General features: G+C 40.3%; 3 protein-coding genes across 3 annotated transcripts; all 3 read left to right on the top strand.

The window, feature by feature from the left end:
* The first annotated feature begins 5,342 nt into the window (after positions 1 to 5,342).
* Positions 5,343 to 17,964, top strand: LOC108619744 (uncharacterized). Its single transcript, XM_018016494.2, has 4 exons — positions 5,343 to 6,893; positions 11,137 to 11,339; positions 14,880 to 17,045; positions 17,811 to 17,964. Exons 1-4 carry the CDS (start codon positions 5,343 to 5,345, stop codon positions 17,962 to 17,964), a joined length of 4,074 nt encoding a protein of 1,357 aa, XP_017871983.2.
* Positions 17,965 to 18,093: 129 nt separating this feature from the next.
* Positions 18,094 to 19,492, top strand: LOC108618126 (uncharacterized). Its single transcript, XM_089476117.1, has one exon. It carries the CDS (start codon positions 18,094 to 18,096, stop codon positions 19,234 to 19,236), a length of 1,143 nt encoding a protein of 380 aa, XP_089332243.1. The 3' UTR covers positions 19,237 to 19,492.
* A 1,530-nt stretch (positions 19,493 to 21,022) lies between these two features.
* Positions 21,023 to 23,347, top strand: ATbp ((A+T)-stretch binding protein). The gene is made up of 2 exons (XM_018016442.2): positions 21,023 to 21,339; positions 21,470 to 23,347. The coding sequence occupies exons 1-2, from the start codon at positions 21,160 to 21,162 to the stop codon at positions 22,538 to 22,540; spliced, it is 1,251 nt and encodes a 416-aa protein (XP_017871931.1). The 5' UTR covers positions 21,023 to 21,159; the 3' UTR covers positions 22,541 to 23,347.
* The last annotated feature ends 719 nt before the right edge of the window (positions 23,348 to 24,066 follow it).

The raw sequence follows: 24,066 nt of genomic DNA, 5'->3' as shown, positions 1-24,066 counted from the left end.
ATAGCAAATGGTAACTTATTATTTTCCATCAGTGCGTGCAGCGAGAACGAACGAGACAGAGAATGAGAGAGAGAGCGAGAGAGAGAGAGGCGGGAGAGCGAGCGAATGAAAGTGCATGGCGAGATAGAAACTGTGTGTACATGAGTGCTTGTGCGTGTGCATGTGTCTATGTATTTGTGTATGTGTGTTTCTGTGTAGGTGGGTAGACAATTTATTAAGCACGTCTTTCACTTTGCCACTTTTCCAATTCTTCTTCCTCTGTTGTAGTCGTTTTATTTGCATAGACTATAAAAACAATAAACCCAGCAACAACAAAAATGATAAGCAAAGATGGGAATTGTGATAATGAAGCAGAAAGCAAACTTGTTCAAAAAGTTGTAATGCAATTGAGGATTATCAAGGGAATTGTAGGGGGCGGGAGGAGGGTCGACTTGCTGTTGTTTAGGTACGGTAGCCAGCGAGCTAAGCGTTCTCTGATTGTGGGCGAGCGGATATCCGGCCCAATGCCGTTCAACCAGGGCCAAAATGATTGGGGGACCACTCTAGCCAATAATTTGGACCAACGAACAGACACACAGACACATGCATACACATGCACATGTGTGTGTGAAACTACAGTGAAAGCTACATATATTGAATGAACTACAGTTCTTATAACTTGCTGAACGAGATCTTCGCTCCCATTGAAATACATACATACATACATATGTATTTTTATATAGAAATGTTAAACTGTAAGGAAATATAGTACGTACATAAATAAGTGAAAAGTTTCTCTACAGGTTGAAAATTGAGCAATGTCTTTTTTTGTATTATTTTGTTACACATTTGTAGTTTAGGTCAATCGGTCACTTAATCAACTAGTTATTTAATCAGTCAGCCAATTTAATCAATCAGCTCATTCATTAGTGGCAATTAATCAGTCTAATAATCTTTTAAAGTAGTCAGTCAGTCATGTTAGTTATTTCATTAGTCAGTCAATCAGTAAATTATCACAATGTTTAAAAGTTTATCTAAAAGACAGTTTTAAAAAAAATCCACCAATCAGTCAATCACTAAATTCGTTCTATAATCAGCCAGTTCATCAGTCCATTCAACTAGTTAGTTCAGTTAGTGGGTCAATCAATCAATAAATTGACGAAACAATCTATCAGTCAGTAAATGGAGTCAGTCAACCAACCATCAATCAATCAGTCAGTTGCAGTCAATCAGCAAATCAACTGTAGGTAGTCAATCCGTCTATCAGTCACCCATGATACATGATACATGCAGACAGTTAACGTATCATAGCACACAGCCTTTGCATATGTACATACATACATACATATGTATTACATGTATGAGCATACATATATCTATGTACATCTTGAACAGGACACATTTACCCCTCCGCTTTGTTCACCCACTGTGTCACTTGCCACACACGCATGGAATCAAACTTCTCGCCCCACTCAAACTCCAATTCATGTTAATATCATATCGAGCTACATATGTACATACATACATACATATGTATGTATTTGCAATGCACATAATAGCAACAACTTTGGTTAGCTACCCAATCGCTCACACCACATATCCCATCACACATCGCCTATCGCTAGTTCCCCTTCCCCTTCCTATTCCATTTCCAAGCCGTTCGTTTCAGCCGTTTCGTATCAATGGGAAAAGGCGAGCACAGTCTCTCACTCACACTCACACGCATTTACATACACACACAAACACATGTTTAGCTGTGTTTACATAGCAAAGCGTTCACGAAACGGGGCCTCGCTTTGCTGGCGTTGTTCGGGTGCCCGACTGAGAAAAAAAAAAAAAAAAAAAAAACGACGCTTATCGATGGCTGTGCGTGCTAGTGTATGTATGCATGCACATATTTTGTGCTTTATTTGTATGTACATGTATGTATGTTTATACATACTTATATATATACATACATATGTACATACATATATTCCTTTATGTATGCATGTATTTATTTATTTACTTATGTACATATGTATATACTCTATAAACACGCACATACATATACAATATATGTATTTAGATGTACATGTACATATACACATGTGCACTGTAATTTACGTAAGGGAAAACACCAGTCCGGCCGTAGCCCGTTTGGTATTCACAAAATACGGCAAAGGCCCAACAAGCTGACTAATTAGCAAAACGCTGAGATATCACACACACACGTACAATACATCACATGTCCATACATACACACATACAACAAATAAACGCACAAGAATCTAATTTTAGACGCAGCTGCGAAACTAAAGCTCTGCTTAAATACATACATATGTATGTATGTATTGTGTGTTTACATATATGTATGTACATGTATAGAAGAACAAGCTTTTAGGCTGAGAGAGCGGCTGAGAACGCATTAGATGATTTGTCGCCAGGGCTCAGGTAGTGAGCGCCGGAATTTTTGTTACAAAAACTATTTGTTGTTGTTGTTGCTTTTGGAAAATGCATTCAAAGTGCGACCTTTTAGTGTTGCGCAGCTGACGCCACCGTCGCAGTTTTTGCTTTTTACCGTACAATGGCCCAGCTAACGCCGCAGCAGCAACAACAAACAGACAGACACACGCACACACCCATACACACAGCTCACACACACACGTACGCATTTACGAAGCGCTCTCGTGTCCGCAGTCCGCTATGTCGTCGGCAGCTGCTGTCTTGTCTGTTGCTGCTTCTGCTGCTGCTGCTAGCGCTGCTGCTGCTGCTGCCGAACGAAGCGGGGCCTTTCTTGAGCACACAGAGCTCACGAATAATGAAAACTTCTTGCATATACATACAGAGCATGAGATGGCCAGTGAGCGTAAAAGAGAGGGACAGATGGAGAGAGCGTGAGCTAATGAGACAGAGAGCGGGAGGTGGGCAGGGAGCGTGCACAGAGCCAGGGCCTGCGAGCAAGCGACTGCATACTATACAGTACATACATACATATATATGTATGTAAGTCGCATGACCAAGCAGGGGTCGAGCCGGGTGGTTGTGGTGGTGGTGTTGGTGATGGTGGTGGTGGTGTTGCTGTTGCTGTTGCTGTTAGCGATGGCAGCGGGGCGAGGTTAGCATGGCGCTGCCAAAAATAGAGACGCCCCCGCACACTGTGAGCTGTGCTGCCCCAAAATACATATACATACACACTTACACCCACACACACATAACTAGCACTGACACTCGGTGGCTGTGGCGTATTTGACCCACGCTGCAGCTAAGGCGCACACAACATAGAGAGCCAAAGCCAGCGTTTGACGCAGCCGTCGACGTCGCCGCTATCAGCCTAGCTCTATGTGCTTGAATCGTACATGGCTTAAGCTTTGCTTGCACCGTGGTAATAGTATGGATAATTAAAGGCTTTACATAATTCTCTGAGCATCAGATTATGCAAAGAATAATTGACTCCAATTAAATCCTTGCGCTGTACAATTTAAGAGTACATTGTCCTTTTCTACTTAAGTATAATTATATTTTTATAATATGAAAATTGATTTATTAGAGTTTAACATACATATGGGGAAAATATGGTATTTATAAATATTATTATTCTTGTTATTTATTTAGCAATTTTTAAACTTACATCACTGACATTTTCAAAGTTTTCCTTTTATTTTCAACTATAAATAAATAAATACAATGTAGATAGAAAGATTGAGAAAATGATTGAATGATTGAAAATGTAATTAAATACAAATGGTACATACACATATTTATTATTCATGTTTTTCGCATATTTAGGTAATGCTATACTAACTCTGTATATCTATGTTTCGAGCTAATTGCACCACTGTTATGGTAGTAGATGTAGCTAGCAGTGCCGCTTAGCTAGTTGATAGAAGAAGTGCAAGAGGGGGCTACGAGGTGTGCGGTGGCGAGCAAGGCAGCAGCAATTCGGCAAAATGTTCGTTGCATGTTCGTGTCTCTGCAGCCGTCGTTGTTGTTGTTGGTGCTGCTGCAGCGCCGGCAGTAGCGACAGCTCTATGTATTTTGTATTTCTTTTTGCGCTATTGTACGCGTGTGTATGTGTGAGTGTATGTATGTATTTCAATGCATACACACACAAAGCTGCTGCGCTGTTGGCGTCGTCGTCGACGTCGTTGCTATATATACACATACACAGCCAAACGCACACACACAGACGCGCGCGCGCACTTACACACACGCACATATTTTTCAGTTGACTTCGTTGAAATAATTTTCGTAACAACGATCACACTCGTTTGTGTATTGCGAAGACGGGAGGACGTCTCGTCGCAGTCCGCATAGCAAAAATCAGCGTTTTTTCGCGTCGTTTGTCGCCGTCGTCGTAGTAGGCGTCGCGTCGGCGGTGTATAATCAACAAACAAAACATAAAAATATATGCATATATTAAACAAAGAATATTATATTCATGTACATTGTATATAAATTTAGTGAGTGAAACAACTTATTAAAAAATCAAAGTGATTATGCCGTTGTGTAAATTTTTTTCAAGTTCTAATATCAACAATATCCCAAATTGTAAGTGAACAACAAAATAAAGCAATACAACAAATACTAATGTGTAAAATAAATATATAAGTACATATATATATGAATAGTGTGCACATAAATGAATGCAACTTAGTTTATATACAAATGTTTAACAGTTGCTTGTAAAAAGAAATTTGCAAAACAGAAAGCAAAAAGAAAAGAAGAAGAGAAAGAAGAAGTACAAAACAGGCAGTAGCAGTTGCTGCCGCCCGCTATACAGCGATACACCATAAACAACAACAACAAAAAGTGCGCGCGAAAGAAACAGCACGATACAAACAACAACAACAACATCAGAAACAGCAAAAAAAAAGTTGAAAAGCAACAACAAAATAACATCAACAACATAGCAGCAAGCAGCACGTTTTGTTGTTGTCAGTGTGTGTGCGTGTGTGTGTGTGTAAGTGAGAGAGAAAAAGAGAGTGAGTGTGTGCATATGTATATATGTGTGTGGCCAACGGCCGCACCAGTGTTGCCATATCTGTGTCAGCTGAGCATTGGCGCATGCCGGGCAGAGGCAGACGCAGACCATGAGTAAAAGAGAGTGAGAAAGAAAGAGTGGAGTGAGAGACAGAGTCTGTGTTAATTTGCTGTTCGATTTGTTGTTGTATTTTTTTTTTCATATTTATTTTTTTTTATGTTTTGATTGTGCTTATAAAAAATGTATGTTTTTTTCCGCCTAATTGCAGCATTTGAAACATGAATTAAAGCTGCAAATAAAAACGGTAGAAAAGAGTATAAGAAAAAGAAAGTAAATAAAATATATAAACAGAGAGCGACAGAGAAGAGAGTGAGAGAGAGAGAGAGAGAGAGTAGCAGTCATGTCCAGCAGTGATGATGTGCAGATCACCAGCGTGATCGATGCCAATGGCCAGACGCTGCCGCTGCACGGCAACAGCTTGGGCGGTGCGCTCGGTCCGCCCGTTAAGCAGGAGGACGATGCTGAAATCCGTGAATTGGCGGCCAAGATGAAGGAGCAACAGAAACAACAAGCAGCCCAACAGGCCAGCCGGCAAGCTGCCATGCAGCATGCCAACGGCGGACCTGTGGGTGGTGGTGCCGGTGGCGGTTGTGGTGCGGGAATGCAACCACCGTTAACCAATGGCAATGGCCAGACAAATATCATGAGCTACCTGTCGCGCCATCAGAAGCTACCCAATGGCACAATGCAAGTGGTGCCCGCTTTGGCGGCCAATGGCCGGGCGAACGGGGCCATCATGGATAACAACGGTGATAAGAAGTCATCGTCATCGGGCGGTGGTCCGTGCGACGAGGAATCGATCAAAGGCCACTTTGGCTGGGCGCAATTCGGCAAAGTATCGATACCCTATATATACAGACAATCGGAAAAGTATTGCTCGGTGCGCATGATCGAACTGAAGCTGCTTGGCAAATATCTCAATTGCCTCCATCCGGACATCTACTCCAGCTGCACATGCGTGCGCAGCTACTACATAACCGATGCCGAGGCACGGCTCTTCATCGAGATCAATCACAAGCATTGTGATGGTGAATTCGGCCGTGATATTTTCACCCAAAAGGATCTGGTCGTCCGTCTCAGCGATGCATCGAAATTCTATCAATTCCTGGACATATGCTATCGCAAGCTGGTGGCGGGCAGCAAAACGCCATCAGAGAAATGCGGCTTCATACGCATCAATAAGGAGTCGGTGGTGCCGTATACGGTGCGCAACAGCCAGCAGGTGGTGCCGCTCTTCTACTTCGAGGGCGAGACGGAGAACCTGAAGACCAAGGCGGAACTGCTCAATGGCTGGGATCTGGCCTATTTGAAGTTCTGCTGCAAAGTTCAGGGCATACGCAATGAGCTCTTCTCCAGCGAGAATGTCGCCGTCATATCGCTGACCGACATCAAGAGCTACTTTCCCAATGGCACCGAATTCGAGGACTATTGGCCCAGCAAGGTGGTCGACTCCAATCTGTTGATCGGCAATCGGGCGAATGTCAATAATTCGGTTAATTGGACGCGACAGCCATCGGCGCCGCCACCAAAAATCTCTGCCAGCGTCAACAGCAGCAGCGCCGTCAACGTACAAAAGTCGCAGCAGCAACAGCAGCAGCAGCAACAACAGCACTCAACAGCCGCCGCTGCTGCGGCACAGCAGCAGCATTTGATGAAGCAGCGCGCCGCTGTTGCCGCCGCTGCCAACGGCGTCGCAAACGGCAGCAATTTCCCATCGGCCGCCGCTGCAGCGGTTGCGGCAGCAGCATACAATACCCATGCGGCGGCAGCGGCCATGCTGCAGACGCAGGGCAACACCCGCATGCTGACTCAGGCCACGGTCCAGGCTCTGGCCAGCGGCGGCTGGATGAACAGCCAGAACAATGTGCCCCAGCTGCATGTCCAAATGTTGGTGAGTAAATGAGCATGAGCAGGGATGTTAATGGATATCGCTAGCTCTGCTATGTGTATGTATGTATATCTGCATGTGTGTGTGTATGCCACAGTTGGTGAAGGGAGCAGTGTATTGTATATTCATTATAAAATGGGAAAAAGGCGCGCAAGATACTATTAAAGCATATAAATTCTTGATCGGTAGGACGAGCGGAATTGCTTTTCTGCGCCCTTTTGTCCGTACGTATGCACGTGTGCAACTCAGAAGCTATAAAAACTAGAGACTTGAGACCCACACGGATCAATTTTGTTTACTAAACAAATCGATAACGATAAGAAACCCTATTGAAATTCAGCTTAATTTGCAGTTCTCTGTAAAGCCTATGCATAAAAAAACGATAATAATTCCCGTCTTAATGTTCGATTGAAAATCCTGTCAAAATTCAGTTTTACACTTTTGCATTATTTTGCTAGAGACTCCAAATTCAGCATTCAGTTTAATGCATATATTAGATAATTTATAAAATCTTATAAAATTCTTGAAATTAAAGGTCAATTGTCAATATAGCTAATATGTAAACATTTGTACTTAATTGACAAATGTTTCATAGAACATTTGGATCATATACTTGGGCGTTGCATTGAAATCCGTAATACAGAAACACAGAAGTTGTTAAACAAACCATTTGGTCAATTAGCAAACGCACGTGGCAGCAGCGACAAGAGTGTTTCCTATACGTGTATGTGTGCACGCATACATACACACGTATTCAAACACCTTTTTCTATGCAACATTCATTTCAATGGCTGGGTGAGGGGGTCTAGGAATTACAATAGCAATTGAATTGGGTTTGAATTTGTAGCCGTAATTTTAGCTTAGATTTAAAACAGGGCAGGATTTTTATTTATTTTATTTTTTTAATTTTTTGTTTAACAAACATTCTTGTTGATTGTGAAAAGGGTGAGCTCGAATACAATCGAAAACCTCAAATCATTTGATATCCGGGGTATTTTCTAGTCGAGCAATCCGATTACAATTACATTGTTTACTTAATTTATATAGCCATACACAAATACAGCTTTATCACATTAAAAATGTACCATGTACCACGGTACCATCTGAACAAACGGTACAATTGTACCATATGTATATAGCCGCAACAAAAACACACACTCTGCCATTACGGGCGTATGAGTGTGCGTGTATCTGTGTTTGTGTGCGTGCGTACAGAAACAGTTAATTAATTATTGACTTAAAGCTTGTGAAGAATCACAGTATTGTTTAATCCAGTGCTGTTATTATTGCTAATATTGTTGATTTAAGTCGCGAAGCTAGAAATACATATCTCATAATGGAATACCTGGTAATCCATGATGAGATAGAGACAGAGAGAGATAAGGAAGAGAGAAAAGGAGCGAAGCAAAGATAGCAATGAGCAAAGCAACAGAAATTTTCGGAACCATGCGGTAGGGAAATATGAAGAATCAAGAGAAGAGAACATAGAGACAAACAGCAAGCAAAGAAACAGAAAATTGAAATAAAAAAAAAAAAAACGCATCAAAGAGACAGAAGTCGATTATTACGGCATTCAGTGTGATAATCGATTTTCAGACCCTAAAGACCAAGAAATAGACCTAAGTGTAAGTCCTTGGGAGGAGGAGGAGGGAGGGAACGAACGATTGTAACAACTACTACGCAAGTCATCAGGGCCGGCGATGCCGCCACTAGGACAGCAACCGGTGGGCAGAGGTCGAAGAGGAGGAGTAAAAAGAAGGCGAGGGGCAGCGGACTCGGAGATGCCTGAGCCCCTCACAGCTAGAGCTCAGTAGTAGAGTATAAAAGTAAAAATGGGGCAAAATATTAGATGCCCGACTTTGGGTCATTCCACCCAAAGGGTGGCTGACCACAGAAATTTTGCTACCTCTGAAACTCGTGGAAGCTCTCCTGATCGAGCCGGGCTTTTAAGATATTCATATAAGAATATGTGAGATAAATGTTGATGTATTATACATATATATTTACATATTATCTATTCTCTCCTTCGGTCGTCTCTTATGGGCATTTTCCAATATTGATCTATGTAGCACAAGCGGTTGTATCCACAGTCGAATTTTGTACACGAAAATGTATTCGTACGAATTTTTTGTTTGCCCTGTTCGCGTAAAACTCGAAACGTTCCTCTCTTACAATGGATTCGAGTGTTCGCACGAACATAATTTCTCAAAATATCAACAGGAAATTTTTAGAAGAGTCTATTGCAAAATTAACCGGCTTTGTGGCGAAAGGAAAGTAAAATAAGAGCATTGAGGCAATTAATCAAATATTATGAAATCAACGAAAGCGCAACAATTGACGTTGGCCAAAAAAAAAAAAAAAAAAAAGATGTAAATTCTCTGCGCGCTTCATACAGGCGCGAACTGCTAAAAATGAAGATTTTACCAGTCATGCATATGGTACTTCAAAAATTTAAGGAAGTCAAGGAATCGTTCACCGAAGGACTTCACACATTCAAGGACACCAAATATTGAACTTAAAAATGTAAGTATGATTATTAATTAATTTATTTAACATAGATATATGTATTAAAATAGATCATTTTGCCAAGTTTGGCATTATCCGTGAAATTACCTTCAGATGTCAAAAGCTCTTGAAAGCCGGCATTTAAAAATTAGCACTTTTCTAGTCAGATTATGACGACTATATTAAATTGTTCATTAAATTTGTTGATAAGGGAAAGGCATCGTCTCTACACATCTGTCATTCGAACAACATTGCTAGGTTTCGAAAATTGATAGGAGTTTACATTAAATCTTCTTTTAAATTCAGATTGAGCAGAATCTGATGATCTTCCGTTAACTTCAACCTCCACATAAAAATTCATAGTTTGCATTCCCTATAGTTATTAATACAATGCCAAACGTCTTCTCGTAGTTCTAGTAAAATGATACTGATGAATTAGGCTTTTTGATATGCACAGTGGCTCTCAAAGCTTGATGCCATTATTTTTTTACAAATGTTTTAATTTATAGGCATCTCAAATAATAATTAACAAATATGTTTTACTTTCAGATCTGGTCAAAAAAGCGAAAAAAGCGATGAGAGCAGCGAGTTCCTGCAAAAAGCAATGCATGCAGCATTTGGACAATAATGCAAATAAAAGACCAAAAGATTGGTGAATCCGCGATGTATAGGCAGACAGTGGAACAAGAAATTCTCACAATTGAAGGGAATTGAAGAAATTCTGCTTCAAGTAGAATATGAAAGATTGCAAAGTCATGCAACACTCTTTATTTGCAGATCTCTTTAATGATTCTAAATGCAAATAATTGTGCATCGAATTTTCTCATTTAAATAAATTGTAAAATGTTAATATATATATTTTTGTTAGCTCAAAATTCTTTACTCCCATTCTTGTAACAAATTCAACTGAGGATACACCGCTTAAACGTCATCAAATAATTCCTTTTGCCTTTCGTTTTGATCACGTCAGCAAAGCAATCGAACAGAAAATCAAGTTCAAGCGAACCGTTCATGCCATTGAACTGTTGAGCGTTTGTAACAGTTCAATGCGTTCAACTGTTCTACTTGAGAGGCAGCCGTTCTAGTTTGTGCTATTTATGAAATGAATGAAATGTTGGCTCGTGCCAGGCTCTAGTTCAAAAACGTTTGTTATCGATGAACGAAATGAACGAAGCAAAATGAGTTAGAAGCCGTACGAAAATTAATATATGAATGAATTTATAAATATAAGGATAACTATATTAGAAAATCGGGGAAAAGTGCATTTGGCCACGTCTCTGTAATCAATACATGCCTAGATAACTTAATGTAAATGTGTGTGTGTGTGTGTGTGTGTGTGGGTATATTTAGCAGATTTTTTTTCTCACAGTTTGGCAATAACAGCCGCAGCAGCAGCAGCGGCCCAGCCGCAGCAGCTTAGAAACTGGGTCATACACACTCATGCACATATGTATACATGCATACACACATATATGCTTGCATATACACACACATACACTATGCTCTCGCTGTAGTTAAAGTTGTTTGCTCGAGCAAACATAGGCACGTGTGAGTATGTGTATATGAGTGTGTGTGTGTGTGTGTGTTTCTGTGCTTGGCAACCTGTTGAGGTTTATTTTATCTCACACGCATTCGCTCACATGAGCTTATTACAATAAATGTTGATTTTTTTCTCATTTTCACCATTCTTTCTCTCTTTTTCTCTCTTCCCCTCTGTGTTGTTCTATGCTGCAACCTGTAGGCGCAACAATCGCATGCGAATGCCAATCGAGGCGCCTATCGAGAACACATAAACAACATGATGCTGGGTGGCAGCAGCCGCCAACCGTATTCGTACAACAATCCTGCGATTTCGATGTCTTCGGTGAACAACCACAGCGGTGGGGGTGGCAATGCGCCGCCGCCACTGGTACGATCCGCTGCAGGACAGAATGCCAATCACATGTAAGTATTCACAGTATGCAATCGATGAAAATCGATTTGTTATCATTTTGTTGCTATCGATTTGTGTAACTGCGCCGTTTCACTTACTTCAATTAATTAAATAATGAAAGCAAATTTGCAATTACAGTTACAATTAGTTTTTGCTATTTACTTTGATTTTGCTTTTCTTTGTCAATGTATATATATATATATATATATATATATATATATATATATATATATATATTTTTTTTTTTTTTTTATACATATATATACATTATATATTAATATATTTATTTACATATTTATTGATTGATTATCAAAAACAAAACAAGAAACAAACATTTTTTTGCGCAGAAATTGTGTTTTTCAAATTTTGTTGTAATTCGTTTATTATGTGTACATGCATACATTACCTTTTCACTCTAAGTTAAGTTGAATATTTTTCTGCCATTAGGGTGCCACACGAAATAAGAAGAAAAAATATTTCAAGATCAGAACCAGCAAGTTTTAATTTTATTTAATTATTCATATTATTTTTTTTTGTTCTCTTCTTCTATGCACCAATTGTTTTTTTTTTTTCTCATCTTAGTTGTAATAAAATTCTAAAACTTGAAAACAGTTTACCGAAATCGGCGTTTGTGCACGCATTTTATTTAATTTTAATACAAATTTCGACTGTGTTTACCGTTTTTGATAAAAAAAAAAAAACAAAACTATATATACATGTTATGAAATTATGAAAAATAATCGTTATACGCATATATACTATAACTTATTTGCTACAATTCCGTTTGCCCTTTTACCAAATCCACGTCAAAAAAGAAAAAAAAAAAGAAGAAAATAAACCTAAAAAAGTCACGCTACATTATTTTTCGTAATTTATTTCCAACACGCAAAACAAAAACAAAACAAAAATTAATTGTAATTATTGTATACAAAAAAAAATCTTTCCATGTTTTTCTTATTGTTGTTGTAGTAGTTAAAAAGAAAGAAAGAAAAAGAGAAGTAAAAAGTAAAAACGCTTTCTCATTGCATTCGAGATTTTGTCACCGATATGTAGATATATATATATATGTATATATATGTATATATATGTATATATATGTATATATATATATATATATGTTTCATTTAGGGCGTCACTGCATATTATGTTTTTCAAAATATAAATCTGAAACTTAAACGAATTGAAAACGTCTTTTTTCTACTTTCTCATAAACTATTTTGCGTTACTAACACAAGAAATTGAAAACAATTAATTAAATTAATTAGCTTAATATGGCATGCATTAGGGTGTCAATTTGTTAAAATTTGACTATATACATTTTTGTTGCTAAACAGTTTTAAATAAAGGGTAATAAGGGTAAACGTAATTAACACAAAACACGAATCAGATATACGCCCGCACCCACACATACCCACCCACCCATCCACACACATACATCATTTTAGTTTTTTTTTGTTTTTATATGTAATTTCTTCACTTTTTCTTGTAGTTTTTGCATGCCTTGAACTTTAACGCTTTTTAAGCAAACTTTTCTATTTGTGATGCTTGCTCAAAAAAAAAAAAAAAAAAAAAAAAAAAAAAAAAAAAAAAAAAAAAACGAGAAAAAACATTGGTTATTAAAAATAAAAATAAATTAATTGCTTCTCTCTGGAGTTTAGTTCACTTTCTTTAATTTGAATGTTTTTTTTTTTTTTTTTTTTTTTTTTTTTTTTTTTTTTTTAAATTTGATCTTCGATGAAACGCTAATAGAAGAACTACAACATATTTTGAAAAACATGAATTCGCATTTAAAGCAATCAACAATATATTTTTGGTGTTCTATAAAGAAACGAATGATTATGTTGTTTATATATACATCACATATATGTATATATATATATATGTTATCAATATAAAGATCAATCCATATACATATACATACATATATATATATGTATATATACATATATATGTATATATATACAACCAAATATATTTACATACATTTTATTTGATGGCTGTGTGTACTGACTACCCCTAACTATAATTTGTCGCACTCGAAAACGATATCGAAAACAAGCAACAAATCGTGACTCAATCGTGAATCGAATTTACAAAAAACAAATGCAAATTTCAATTCAAATTTTAATAAAAAAAGAACTAAAGTAAAATAAAAGCAACAACAACAACAACAATAAAAACAACAATAAAAAACAAAACCAACAATCGAATCACAACAACAAAATACCTTAAAAAAAAAAAAAACAAATTAAACATGGAATTTTAACAAGAAATTCTGGTGACAGGTATTCCACTACCCCCTATGGCAGAGAAACCAACATCAATCCGCAAAGAACTCAACCTCAACCTCAAACCCGGCCACAAGATATCAATCGAATTAACAAGAGCCGCAATCAAAACCAACTGCACAGAATCAGACATCTAAACTATCCCCATACAAAATGAGACAGCAGTAAGAGAAAGGAGAGGGAGTGAGAGAGCGTGACAGGGAAAGTGAGATAAAGAGAGAGAGAGAGAGAGAGAGAGAGAGAGAGAGAGAGAGAGAGAGAGAGAGAGAGAGAGAGAGTGTGAAAGATCAAGAGAACATTATATATAATGCGTGTACAAGTTGATATAATATTTGGCAAACAAAATTCTCATAAGCAAAATGTATTTATACATTCATGTATTTTTAAATATAATATACATATATGTATATATATATATATTTGAATACATATATATGTATATATATAGTTTTGTATATAAAAACTTCTAAGTCAATATAAAGGCTTAAATCATATAATTTAAGAAAGTTGTTATACCAAAAATAAAACCAGTTGAAACCAAGATAAAACACAAGCTGTGAAGCTGCAACTTGCAAGTTGTAACTAAATTAAAGTTCATTGCATACACATGCACACACGTACACACTCACACACATGCACACATACACATACACAATACAATCATTGGACTTGCTGATTTCGATGTATACGAAATACACACACAGATAAACATGCACACGTTAACGCTCATAGCGTCTAGGGCTTTAATAATTAATAAGTTAACCAAAGCAAATAAAAGAATAATAGTTTTTAAAAACTTTTTTTTTTTTGTTAGTGCTTTGATCAAATACGTTCAAATCATGCGCTAATAATGAACTAAAACTATATTAAGTAGGGCAACACTTGGCAGGCACTAAACCAGCCAGCTGCAGCAGTAAGGCGATGAGCACGCAGCAACGTTGCAAATAATCGATAAATATTTAACGATGAATGCATAAATTCAACTAACTGTTTTTTTTTTTTTTTTTTTGCCATGCAGAAATAAAAAACAGCTGTGAGTGAATGCGTGTGCCTGAGTATGTGTATGTGTGTGCATATTTATATTGAAAATATTGTTAGGCGCGTATCAACAAAATTTGAAAAATGCTTTAAAACAGTCAAATAAGAATAGAAGGAGAAAGAAATGTTTAATAGATAACATAAAACAAAAATCAAAATAAAAAAAAACTAGAAATTTTGCAGCCAAGCTAAATGCGACTCATGTATTGTATATAATGTTTCTAGGTCAAATGTCGAGCAATCACTGGTGCAACAACAACAACAGACACAACAGCAACAACAACGACAACAACACCATAGTACATTTAACCATGCACAACAACAACACTCCCCAAACACGCACAGTTCACGTGGCCATCATGGCCATGTCCTTGCCAACAACAACAACAACATTAATAATAATAGCAACACCAATAATAATAATAATAATAGTACGCACAACAACTCCAACAAGAACAACAACAGCAACAGCTCCTCAAATTCTGGCTCCGCTGCTGCTGCTGCTGTCGCCGCCACTGCCGCTGCCGCTGCCGCCGTCGCTGCCAATATGCACGCCCTGCTAGGCAGTCCATTCAATTACAATATGCCCTCCACACGTGCGGATTACACAAATCTGGCGCTCTGGAACCAGCTGACGCCGACGCAGCGCCTGATGCTGACGCAACAAATGAAGGGCGTCAGCGCCAGCGCCAACGGTGGCAGCAATAGCAGCGGCAGCGGTGGCGGCGTTGCCAGCACGTCGCCCAAAATAGCGCATGGCTCTCCACTAGGTGGCAGTTTTCCGGCGTTGCCATCGCTGCCACTGGACACCGATTTGATCACGATGCTCGACTACAACAACCCGAACAAGCAGACGAACAATAAGAACAGCAGCAGCAAGGCAAGTGGTGCATCGGGTGGCACATTTACCAAGCCCACTGTGCCACCATTGATATCGGATGAACATCATCAACAGCAACAGTTGCTGCAACAGCAGCAGCAACAGCAACAACAACAACAACAACCCGCACCACCGATTAGCAGAAAGCAGCGTGCTGGTGGTGTCACCACAATACCATTGAACTCCACGCAAGCGTTGGAGGATTTCGAAAAGAAGTTCAATATGACGGACGAGATGCGAGCCGTCATACACAAGGTGATAGCCAATCCAGATCTCTCCACTTCCATACAGACCAATGCGAACAACAATAACCATAATAATAATAATAACAATAATAATAATAATTCAAATCCACTAAACGCGTACATCTCGCCACCCATGTCGCCGGCGATTGGTGGTGCTAATGTGACCACCTTGTCGCTGGCCTCGAACCCAAACGTGACGATCACACCACAATTGCCGGGACATTTTCTGCACTCGCCGTCCAGTTCGTGTTCCAGTTCGAGTGCCTCCACGACGGCTGCCTCGCCGCTGGGGAACAGCGGTGGCGGTGGCAGCAATAATTGTGTTAACGGTGGTGCGCGGCAAAAGAGTGTCATTTGCTCAACGAAAGCCAATGCGCTGCCATTGGCCATATTGTCGCTGGCCGGGAGTGGCGGCGGTAGCGTCGGTAGTGGGGGCGGCAGCGGGAGTTCAGGTGGGGGCGGTGCGCGTCACAACAACAAACAACAACAGCATTCGCAATCGCAATCGATTAGCGGTGGTTACGGTCGTCAGTCACACAGTCATCAGCCATTTAGTATCAGTGGTGTTGCTGGTGGTGGCAATTGCCAGTTGGATATTGGCATCGCCAGCACCACAATCACGCCCAGCACAACGCCCACTGACGTTATCGATTTGTCTTCATCCCGAAGGTCGTTAGCTGCCTCAACATTCCATCAGCAGCAGCAGCAGGCCGCCGCAGCCGTGCAGCAGCAACAGCAGCAGCAACAACAACAGCAGCAGCAACAGCAACAACAACAGCAGCAACAGGCTGTGGCGGCGCAGCATCAGCGGATGTCTGCCGCCCTGGCCCATCATGCCCAGCATCTGCAGCAGAATGGCGGCCATAGTGGCGGTGGTAGCGGCGGCGGCGGTGGCTCATCTGCCTCCAATGGTGGCAGCTCCTCGGGCGGCAACAGCAACTCGAACGCCAACAGCGCCTCGATGCACCTGCAAAGGCATGCGGCACTGGTGGCCGCTGCTGGCGCCAGTGCGTCCGGCGATGGGGCACATCGATTGTCCGTCATACCGGAGATACAGACCAGCAACATGAATCCCACGCCGTACAAGGTGCGCAAGGTGTGCGTGGACAAGCATCTGGTGCCCTGTATCAACATGAAGGCCTACAATGAATCCGAGCAGCTGATGACCCTCACCGAGTTCCAAAAGAATTTCTTCCCCACTGTCGCACTGGATCACTGCAAGCGTCTGATTGAGGCGCTCGGCGTTGAGCTCTACAAGGCGAATCGGTAAGTTAAGCTCAGACACTATATATCATCTAGTTAGTTTAATGGGTGTACCTATAAATAGCTCAGTAATTAGAGAAAGCAGCCAGAGAAAGAAGGCAGATAGAGTACTGTAGCAAAAGCAGCGAGAAAAAGTAGCGAGTAGGAGTAGAGAGTAAAGGGAGCTCCACAAATGGAGATATGCATATATAACCTGTATTAAGAGAATAGGTGTCAACTAAACGGATATATATTGCAGAATGAAATAACGAATACATTTATCAAATGTAGCGAGCGTGATTATATCTAGCTAGTAAGAACACGAGGCAGAAGAATATCTGCCTCGTTTGGGAAGAGTTAGAAGAGAATAGATAAAAGTCATTTTGGGGATCATGAAATAATGGATATAATAGTATAAAATTAGCGACTAAATATGTCAAATAATAGCGACGGGTTAATTTAGTTAGGGTGTATATTTGAGATAGGGTATATAAGTATGTATCTATATAAGCTTATCAAAGTAGAGAGTAAGAAATAAATAGCAACAGAAGTTTATTAGAGTAGAGAGTATTCTAGCTTAAAAAAGCAACCAGCAGACATAGCGAGTAAATATAGCGAATAACTTGGGTATATGAGTATGAGTAGGTAGGGAATGCAGCGAGTAGAAGTAGCGAGTGAATGAGTGAACGAGATAGAATTAAAATGAGAATCCTAGCGACTGCAATCCAAATACTAATTACACTTCTTACCAACTCTCTCTCTCTCTCTCTCTCTGTCTGCTCAACACAGGCGACAGGTGCAAATACTGATGGAGCACGATCGTTCCTACAATGAGAATATGCCGCTGGTGCAGGTGCGCGACATCATTAAGTACATGACGCAGTTGACATTCATGACACGCCAATCGGAGCAGCCGCCGTCGAAGCGCACGCGCACGAGCTAGGAATTAAGCTGGGGAGCACAACATTTGCCAACATCAACAACACCAACACCGATAGCAACAGCATCAGCAACAACAGCAGCATCATCAGCAGCAGCAGCAGCAGCAGCAGCAGCAGACAACAGTAACATAATGACAACAACAAAAACAACAGCTACAGACAAACAACATAAGACAATACCCGCATCTCATCACATGGCTCATTTGGCACCGCCACCAGCACCACAGCACCACCAACAGCACCACCAGCAACATCATCAGCAACAGCAACAGCATCAGCAACAGCAACAGAAACAACACCAGCATCAGCATCACTATCAACAACAAACAGCAACACACAGCAGCAACACATACGAAATGTTGTACTCCCACAACCAACAATCGCACCGCCCGCACCCGCCGCCAATAGAGCTGCGTGCAACACAACCAACATCGGCATCAGCCGCAGCTGTAGCCGCAGCAGCAGCAGCAGCAACTCGCCAGCAACAGGAGCAACAGCGTCAACTAAAGAAGCGACAGCACGCTAGCAGCGGCAGTGGCAGCAGCAGCGCTGCCAGCAGCAACAGCAGCAACAGCAACAAGAGCAGCCGTACCGCTGCCCAGCAGATGGCCGAGGCGGAGCACGCCTATTTGTCCACGCTCTATGGAAAGGCAGCAGCCAATATGCTCAGTCCGCCGCTGAGCGGAGCTTCTGTTGCTGCGCAGCAGGAGGCGCGTCGCAGCAGCGCCTTCGACTGGAGTCTGGGTACGCATCAGCAGGATGTGGCCGCCACACGGCACCAGCAACAGTTGCAGCAGCAACAGCAACAGCAGCAACAGCAACAGCTGCAGCAGCAGCACCAGCAACAGTTGCAGCAACAGCAACAGCAACAACAACAGCAGCAGCAGCAGCGTGCGCGTCGCGCTGCACCAATGGAGACGACCAGCACGCGTGTCGCCGCAGCAGCCGCCGCAGCAGAGCGTCAGCAGCGGCAGGCGATCATGCATCGGCGGCATAGCATTTGTGCCGCTGGCATTGCCAGCCTGTCGCCCGCCTCGTCCACGCACTCGTCGTCGACGGCCGCGTCGCCAACGGCCGCTGCTGCGGCACTGGCAGCGGCCTCCTATTATGGCGCCTTCTCAGCGCCCTATCATCATATGAATGCGGCGGCAGCGGCAGCGGCAGCAGCAGCGCACCATCATGCACATGGGCAGCCATCACCGACGATTTATCCGCCGACGCCGCCGCCGTCGGCGCCCTGGGTGCATCCCTGGTATGCGGGCGATGCCTTCTGAGAGGACACGCGCGCACGCCTGCACTCACGCACGCACGCACGCATATGATACCATGTAAATTAATAGACTATGCCTAAGTTATTTATTAATTTCTTTCGAGATAACCATTTTTTTCCACATTTTTTTTTTTTTTTTTTTTTTCATAGCTTGTAAGTAGGTTAACTAATTTTCTGGGCATAATATGCCACAAAAAGTAAAATTAAGAATAAATGGTTATTGATAGTTACACGAAGCGAAATAAATATATCTAAATATATATATGTATATTATATATTATATATATTATATATGTATCGATGACAACCCGAACGCTAAAACCAAACAAACTATCGTTAATTTTGCTATTTCGTTTGTGTTGAAAACAAAAGCAAAACAAAATTTCAAACTGAGAACTCAAAGAACTGATTACATTAAAGCAAACAACTTAAACAAACCAAGCGAAAACAAAATAACTTTAGTATTCTTCAAGGTCAACACACATTCACACACACACATACAGACACACTCACAAAATATTGAAAAGTTCGTGCGCACTGTCCGATCGTAATAGCAAAAAAGAAAGGAAGAAGAAGAAAAAACAACAAATATATACATAAATAATATTAATAAAAAAAATCTATACTGAAAAAAAAACAAACAACATTTACCGACTGCATAGTTTATAAATTAAATTCATTTTTCATGTGCTTACGCATAAATAAATTATAAAAAGTCATTAACATTTAATTCTAAGCGAGAAATTCAATTTCTTGCAAAAACTACTCGTAAACAAAAAGAAAAAGAAAAAGAAAAAGAAAAATAAAAAAAAAATACAAATATAATTCAAATGTACTATAAAGAAATTCATACGCAGTTTGTGTCGAGTTCTCATCGTCACAAGCAATGTTAAAATATGTTCCATATAAGCGAAAAACAACTACTTATGTACTTTGTAAATTAACGATATCCAAGTCTTAAAATTTATTATAAAAAAAAAAAAAAACTTAAAGAAATGAATGAAAAGAAAACAAGTATATATGTTAAAAACATTAAAAAAAAAAAAAAACAACAAATATTGCTTATGTTATACATTATGTATGTGTATACGTATACACATGTATAAACATATATAAATATATATGTGTGTATATATGTATATGTGTAATAAGTTATATGAATATCCGTTTTATGGATTATTTGGCAAAGAACAAGCTAAACATATTTATTTGTATTAAACATTTTTTTTATTCTAACTATATATATATATATATATATATATATATATATATATATATATATATATATGTATATATACTTGCATATATATTTATATGGATATATATACGTATATATACTAGACATATGTATATTTTTTGTGCTGTTATTAAATTAGATTTGGGGGTAAATATGAATTTTAAGAAATTTCAACTTTCGTTTCAGTTTAATAATACACTCACACACAAACACATACATGCATATATATAAACATTTATATATTTTTATTGTTAGTTGAAGCCGTCAAAGTATTTATAAAACTATATATATATATACATGCATATATATATATATTTTTTTTTTCCTGTTTATTACTTTTATTTCAAGACCAACAGAAAATAAAATTTACCTAATGAACTTGCAGACGAATTAAGCAAAATAAATTTAAAAACAAAAAATGCTAAAAAATATATGAAACGTGTTTTTCTTTAAAATCAACTGAAATGTTAGGCGGGATTTTGAAATCAGTCCCAGGTGGCAACGCCATGTGTGTTTGTGTGTTGCGAAATGTGCCGCGCAACATCGATATCTACATTCGATACATCGCCACAAAATGCATAGCTTGTTAAATGCAACCCTGTACTGCGGCCAGCCAACAAAACATTCATATAAATAATAATAATAAAACGCAACGCACGGCCCCGAGGCGTCGCCAACAACGTCAACGCAATGGGCTTTCCGCGCATTCTCAGTAAGAACAATAAAATCTACACAAAGCTTGGCGAGTTCTGTCTATCAGGCGACAGTTTCTGGATCGTCTGCCACACATGCCAGGAGGAGCTGCAGACGCAGGACGCCTTTTGGAAGCACATCCAAGATGAGCACAACTTTCTGCACGGCCTCGCCAAGGTAAGCACCAGAGCCAGCAGCCGCACCGACCGCCCCGATGTGCTCAGTCTCGTGCATGTTATGTTTCCCTTTTTATGTTATTTTGGCGCCCAAAATTTTTGTTTTCATGTGTTTGTGTTTGTGTAAACAGGAGCATGGTCGCAGCTCCAATTATTGCTTGACGGACGTGGATGCGGCTGCCGCGGGTAGTACAACAACGTTGCCAACGTTGCCCATGCCGCTGGCATTGTATCACTGTGCCAAGTACAACGAGGAGGAGCAGGAACAGGAAAATCAGCAGCAACAGCAGCAGCAACAGCAACAACAACAGCAGCAACAACAGCAGCAGCAACAGCAACAACAACAGCAGCAACAACAGCAACAGCAACAACAGATGCAGCTTCAGCAGCAACAGCAGCAACAACAACAGCGGGATACGGCCAAGGATCTGGCGGAGCTGCATGCCGTGGCAGTTGCTGCCGCTGGCGATCACAGTGCGCGCAGCAGCAGCAGCAGCGTCTGCGGCGGAGCCGGTGGAGGCAGCAGCATCGATATCAAAGTGGAGCCCACCAGCTTGAGCCTACCGCCGGATATGCAGGTGGCAGCGGCAGCCGCAGCAGCTGGGAGCAACGCCAACACCACAATTTACCATTTGTCGCAAGTGGTGCCAGTGGCACCGCCGCCTCCGCCGCCGGCATCGACGTCCTGCTTTGTGAACGCGGGCACAGTGACAACTCCGACGACGAGCGCAACAATAGCAGCAACAGCCACGCCCCCGCCGCCGCCGCCACTCTCGCATACCGCATTGGCCGGTCCAGTGGTGGGCGGCTCTAATGTTAATGTGAATGTCAATGCTAATGCGGCGGCTGCTGCTGCCGCCGCCGCCGCCGCTGTGGTGCTGCAGCAGTCGTGCATACCGTTGCTGGCCGGCGGTCAGGAGCTGCTGCCAAAGGACTCGAATAGCACGACGGCTAGCGCGAGCAGCGCCGTGTCGTCGGATGACGGCGAGCGTTGGTATATCTGCGATTATGGCACCTGTGGACTGAAGTTCAAGTACAAGTCGCGCATGGAGCTGCATCGGGTGGTGCACAGCAAGGAGCGGCGATTCAACTGTGATATGTGCACCGCCTCCTTCAAGCAGTCCTGCAACCTGTCCACGCACCGCAAGAAGAAGCACTCAATAAGGGGCATCAAGAGCGAGCTCTTGCCGCAGCGCTTCTAATGGGCGTGAGAGGTGCTCACGCCTTCTTGCCGCCATGCCTCCATCCCGCTACCTAAGGACCAAGTGCAAAGTCGCGCCCTCTTTCCCGAACCTTAAAACTCCTATCATGAGTCCAATTCCAAATCCCATCCATCTAAGCCATATTTTTTATATATATATATATGTATGTATATGTTTTTTTTTCTTTTTTTGTTTTTTGTTTTTTTTTTTTTTTTAAATTTGTTTAGTTTAAAGTTAATCTTAAGCATATTCACACACACATATATATACATGTATAAATATATGATTTACCTTTAAGTTTTAGCCCCTTGCCGCGCCCTCACCGTAGCCCTCTTCCCCATCCCATTTAGTGTTAAGCATATGTTTAAGTGAGGTTATGTTAATCTCTGTGGGCATAGCAAATTGGTGTACTTAAGCCGATTTTAGGACTGTGCATATGTATATGTATATTCATATGTATATGTATGTATGTTTGTACGTATGTCTGTATGTTTTTACATGTGTATGTTTACACACTCATACACACAACTTACGTTCGTATGCAAATTTTTATGTAGTCGTTAAGAGAACTTTACCGTTAATTATTAAGCGTTTATTTTTAAGCAGCCGAAACACAAACAGGAGAATGAGAATGAAAATGAGGATTAATCAAAATGATGAATATTAACAGTAAAACGAACCCGTTAGTCAGTTGTTAGCAATTACATAACGTTACAGTTTTTTTTTTATCGAAACTATGTCAAATAATGCGATCAATACAGTAAAAAATCGACAACAAAATATATACCTTAACGAATGTTCAGTTAACGGCGCTTGCTCTTTTTTTGAATTTGTGCAGTTAAATATCCTGACGGGATTTATTTGCTCTGGCACTATTTGCTTCATTGAAGGGCTCTCGGAGGTGCTAAGTCCCTTACTATTCCCTTCCATTTTATAAAATATGGTCTGGTTTGTGTCTATGCTAAGTCCCTTTTTTTCCCTTTTATAAAATACTTATTTATTTCCTTCCACTCTTATACAGGCCCAGCCATTATTTATTTCATATTGAAAAATCCTCATAGTTAAATTCCTTTTTTAAAATACTGGCTGGCTTGTGTCTATGCTATTTGTCTGGGTTGCTGTCTTCGCTGAATGTGCGGCCCATTTTTAGTACGCAATTTTCGTGTAGTTTCCAATTCGCCGGATTGGTGTCCTTGCTGCTATAAATTGCAGCACGTACATAAACCACAAAAGAGTTGCTTTGCTTTTTTTTTTTTTGTTTTAAAGCAAAAATTGTTTTTTTTTTTCCGTATTCTGCATTTACAAACCGTCGATTTGGTCAAGTACTAAATATATACATATATGTATGTATTTACACTGAGAGTCTGAATAAAGTAAAATATGGAAATGTTTTCTTTGTATGTTTAAAATCTAGGTTTATATGAATTTGTATAGATGAAAGACTTTTCCAGCACAAATCAGCCCGCAAAGTGCATTTTATGCATCCGATTTGATTTCCACATGATCGACAGCAAAAATAGTTAGAA

Source organism: Drosophila arizonae, chromosome X, assembly GCF_054131065.1.
Source record: "Drosophila arizonae isolate 15081-1271.41 chromosome X, UAZ_ARI_1.0, whole genome shotgun sequence".
Lineage (NCBI taxonomy): Eukaryota > Metazoa > Arthropoda > Insecta > Diptera > Drosophilidae > Drosophila > Drosophila arizonae.
This window is presented reverse-complemented; position numbering and strand designations above follow the sequence as displayed.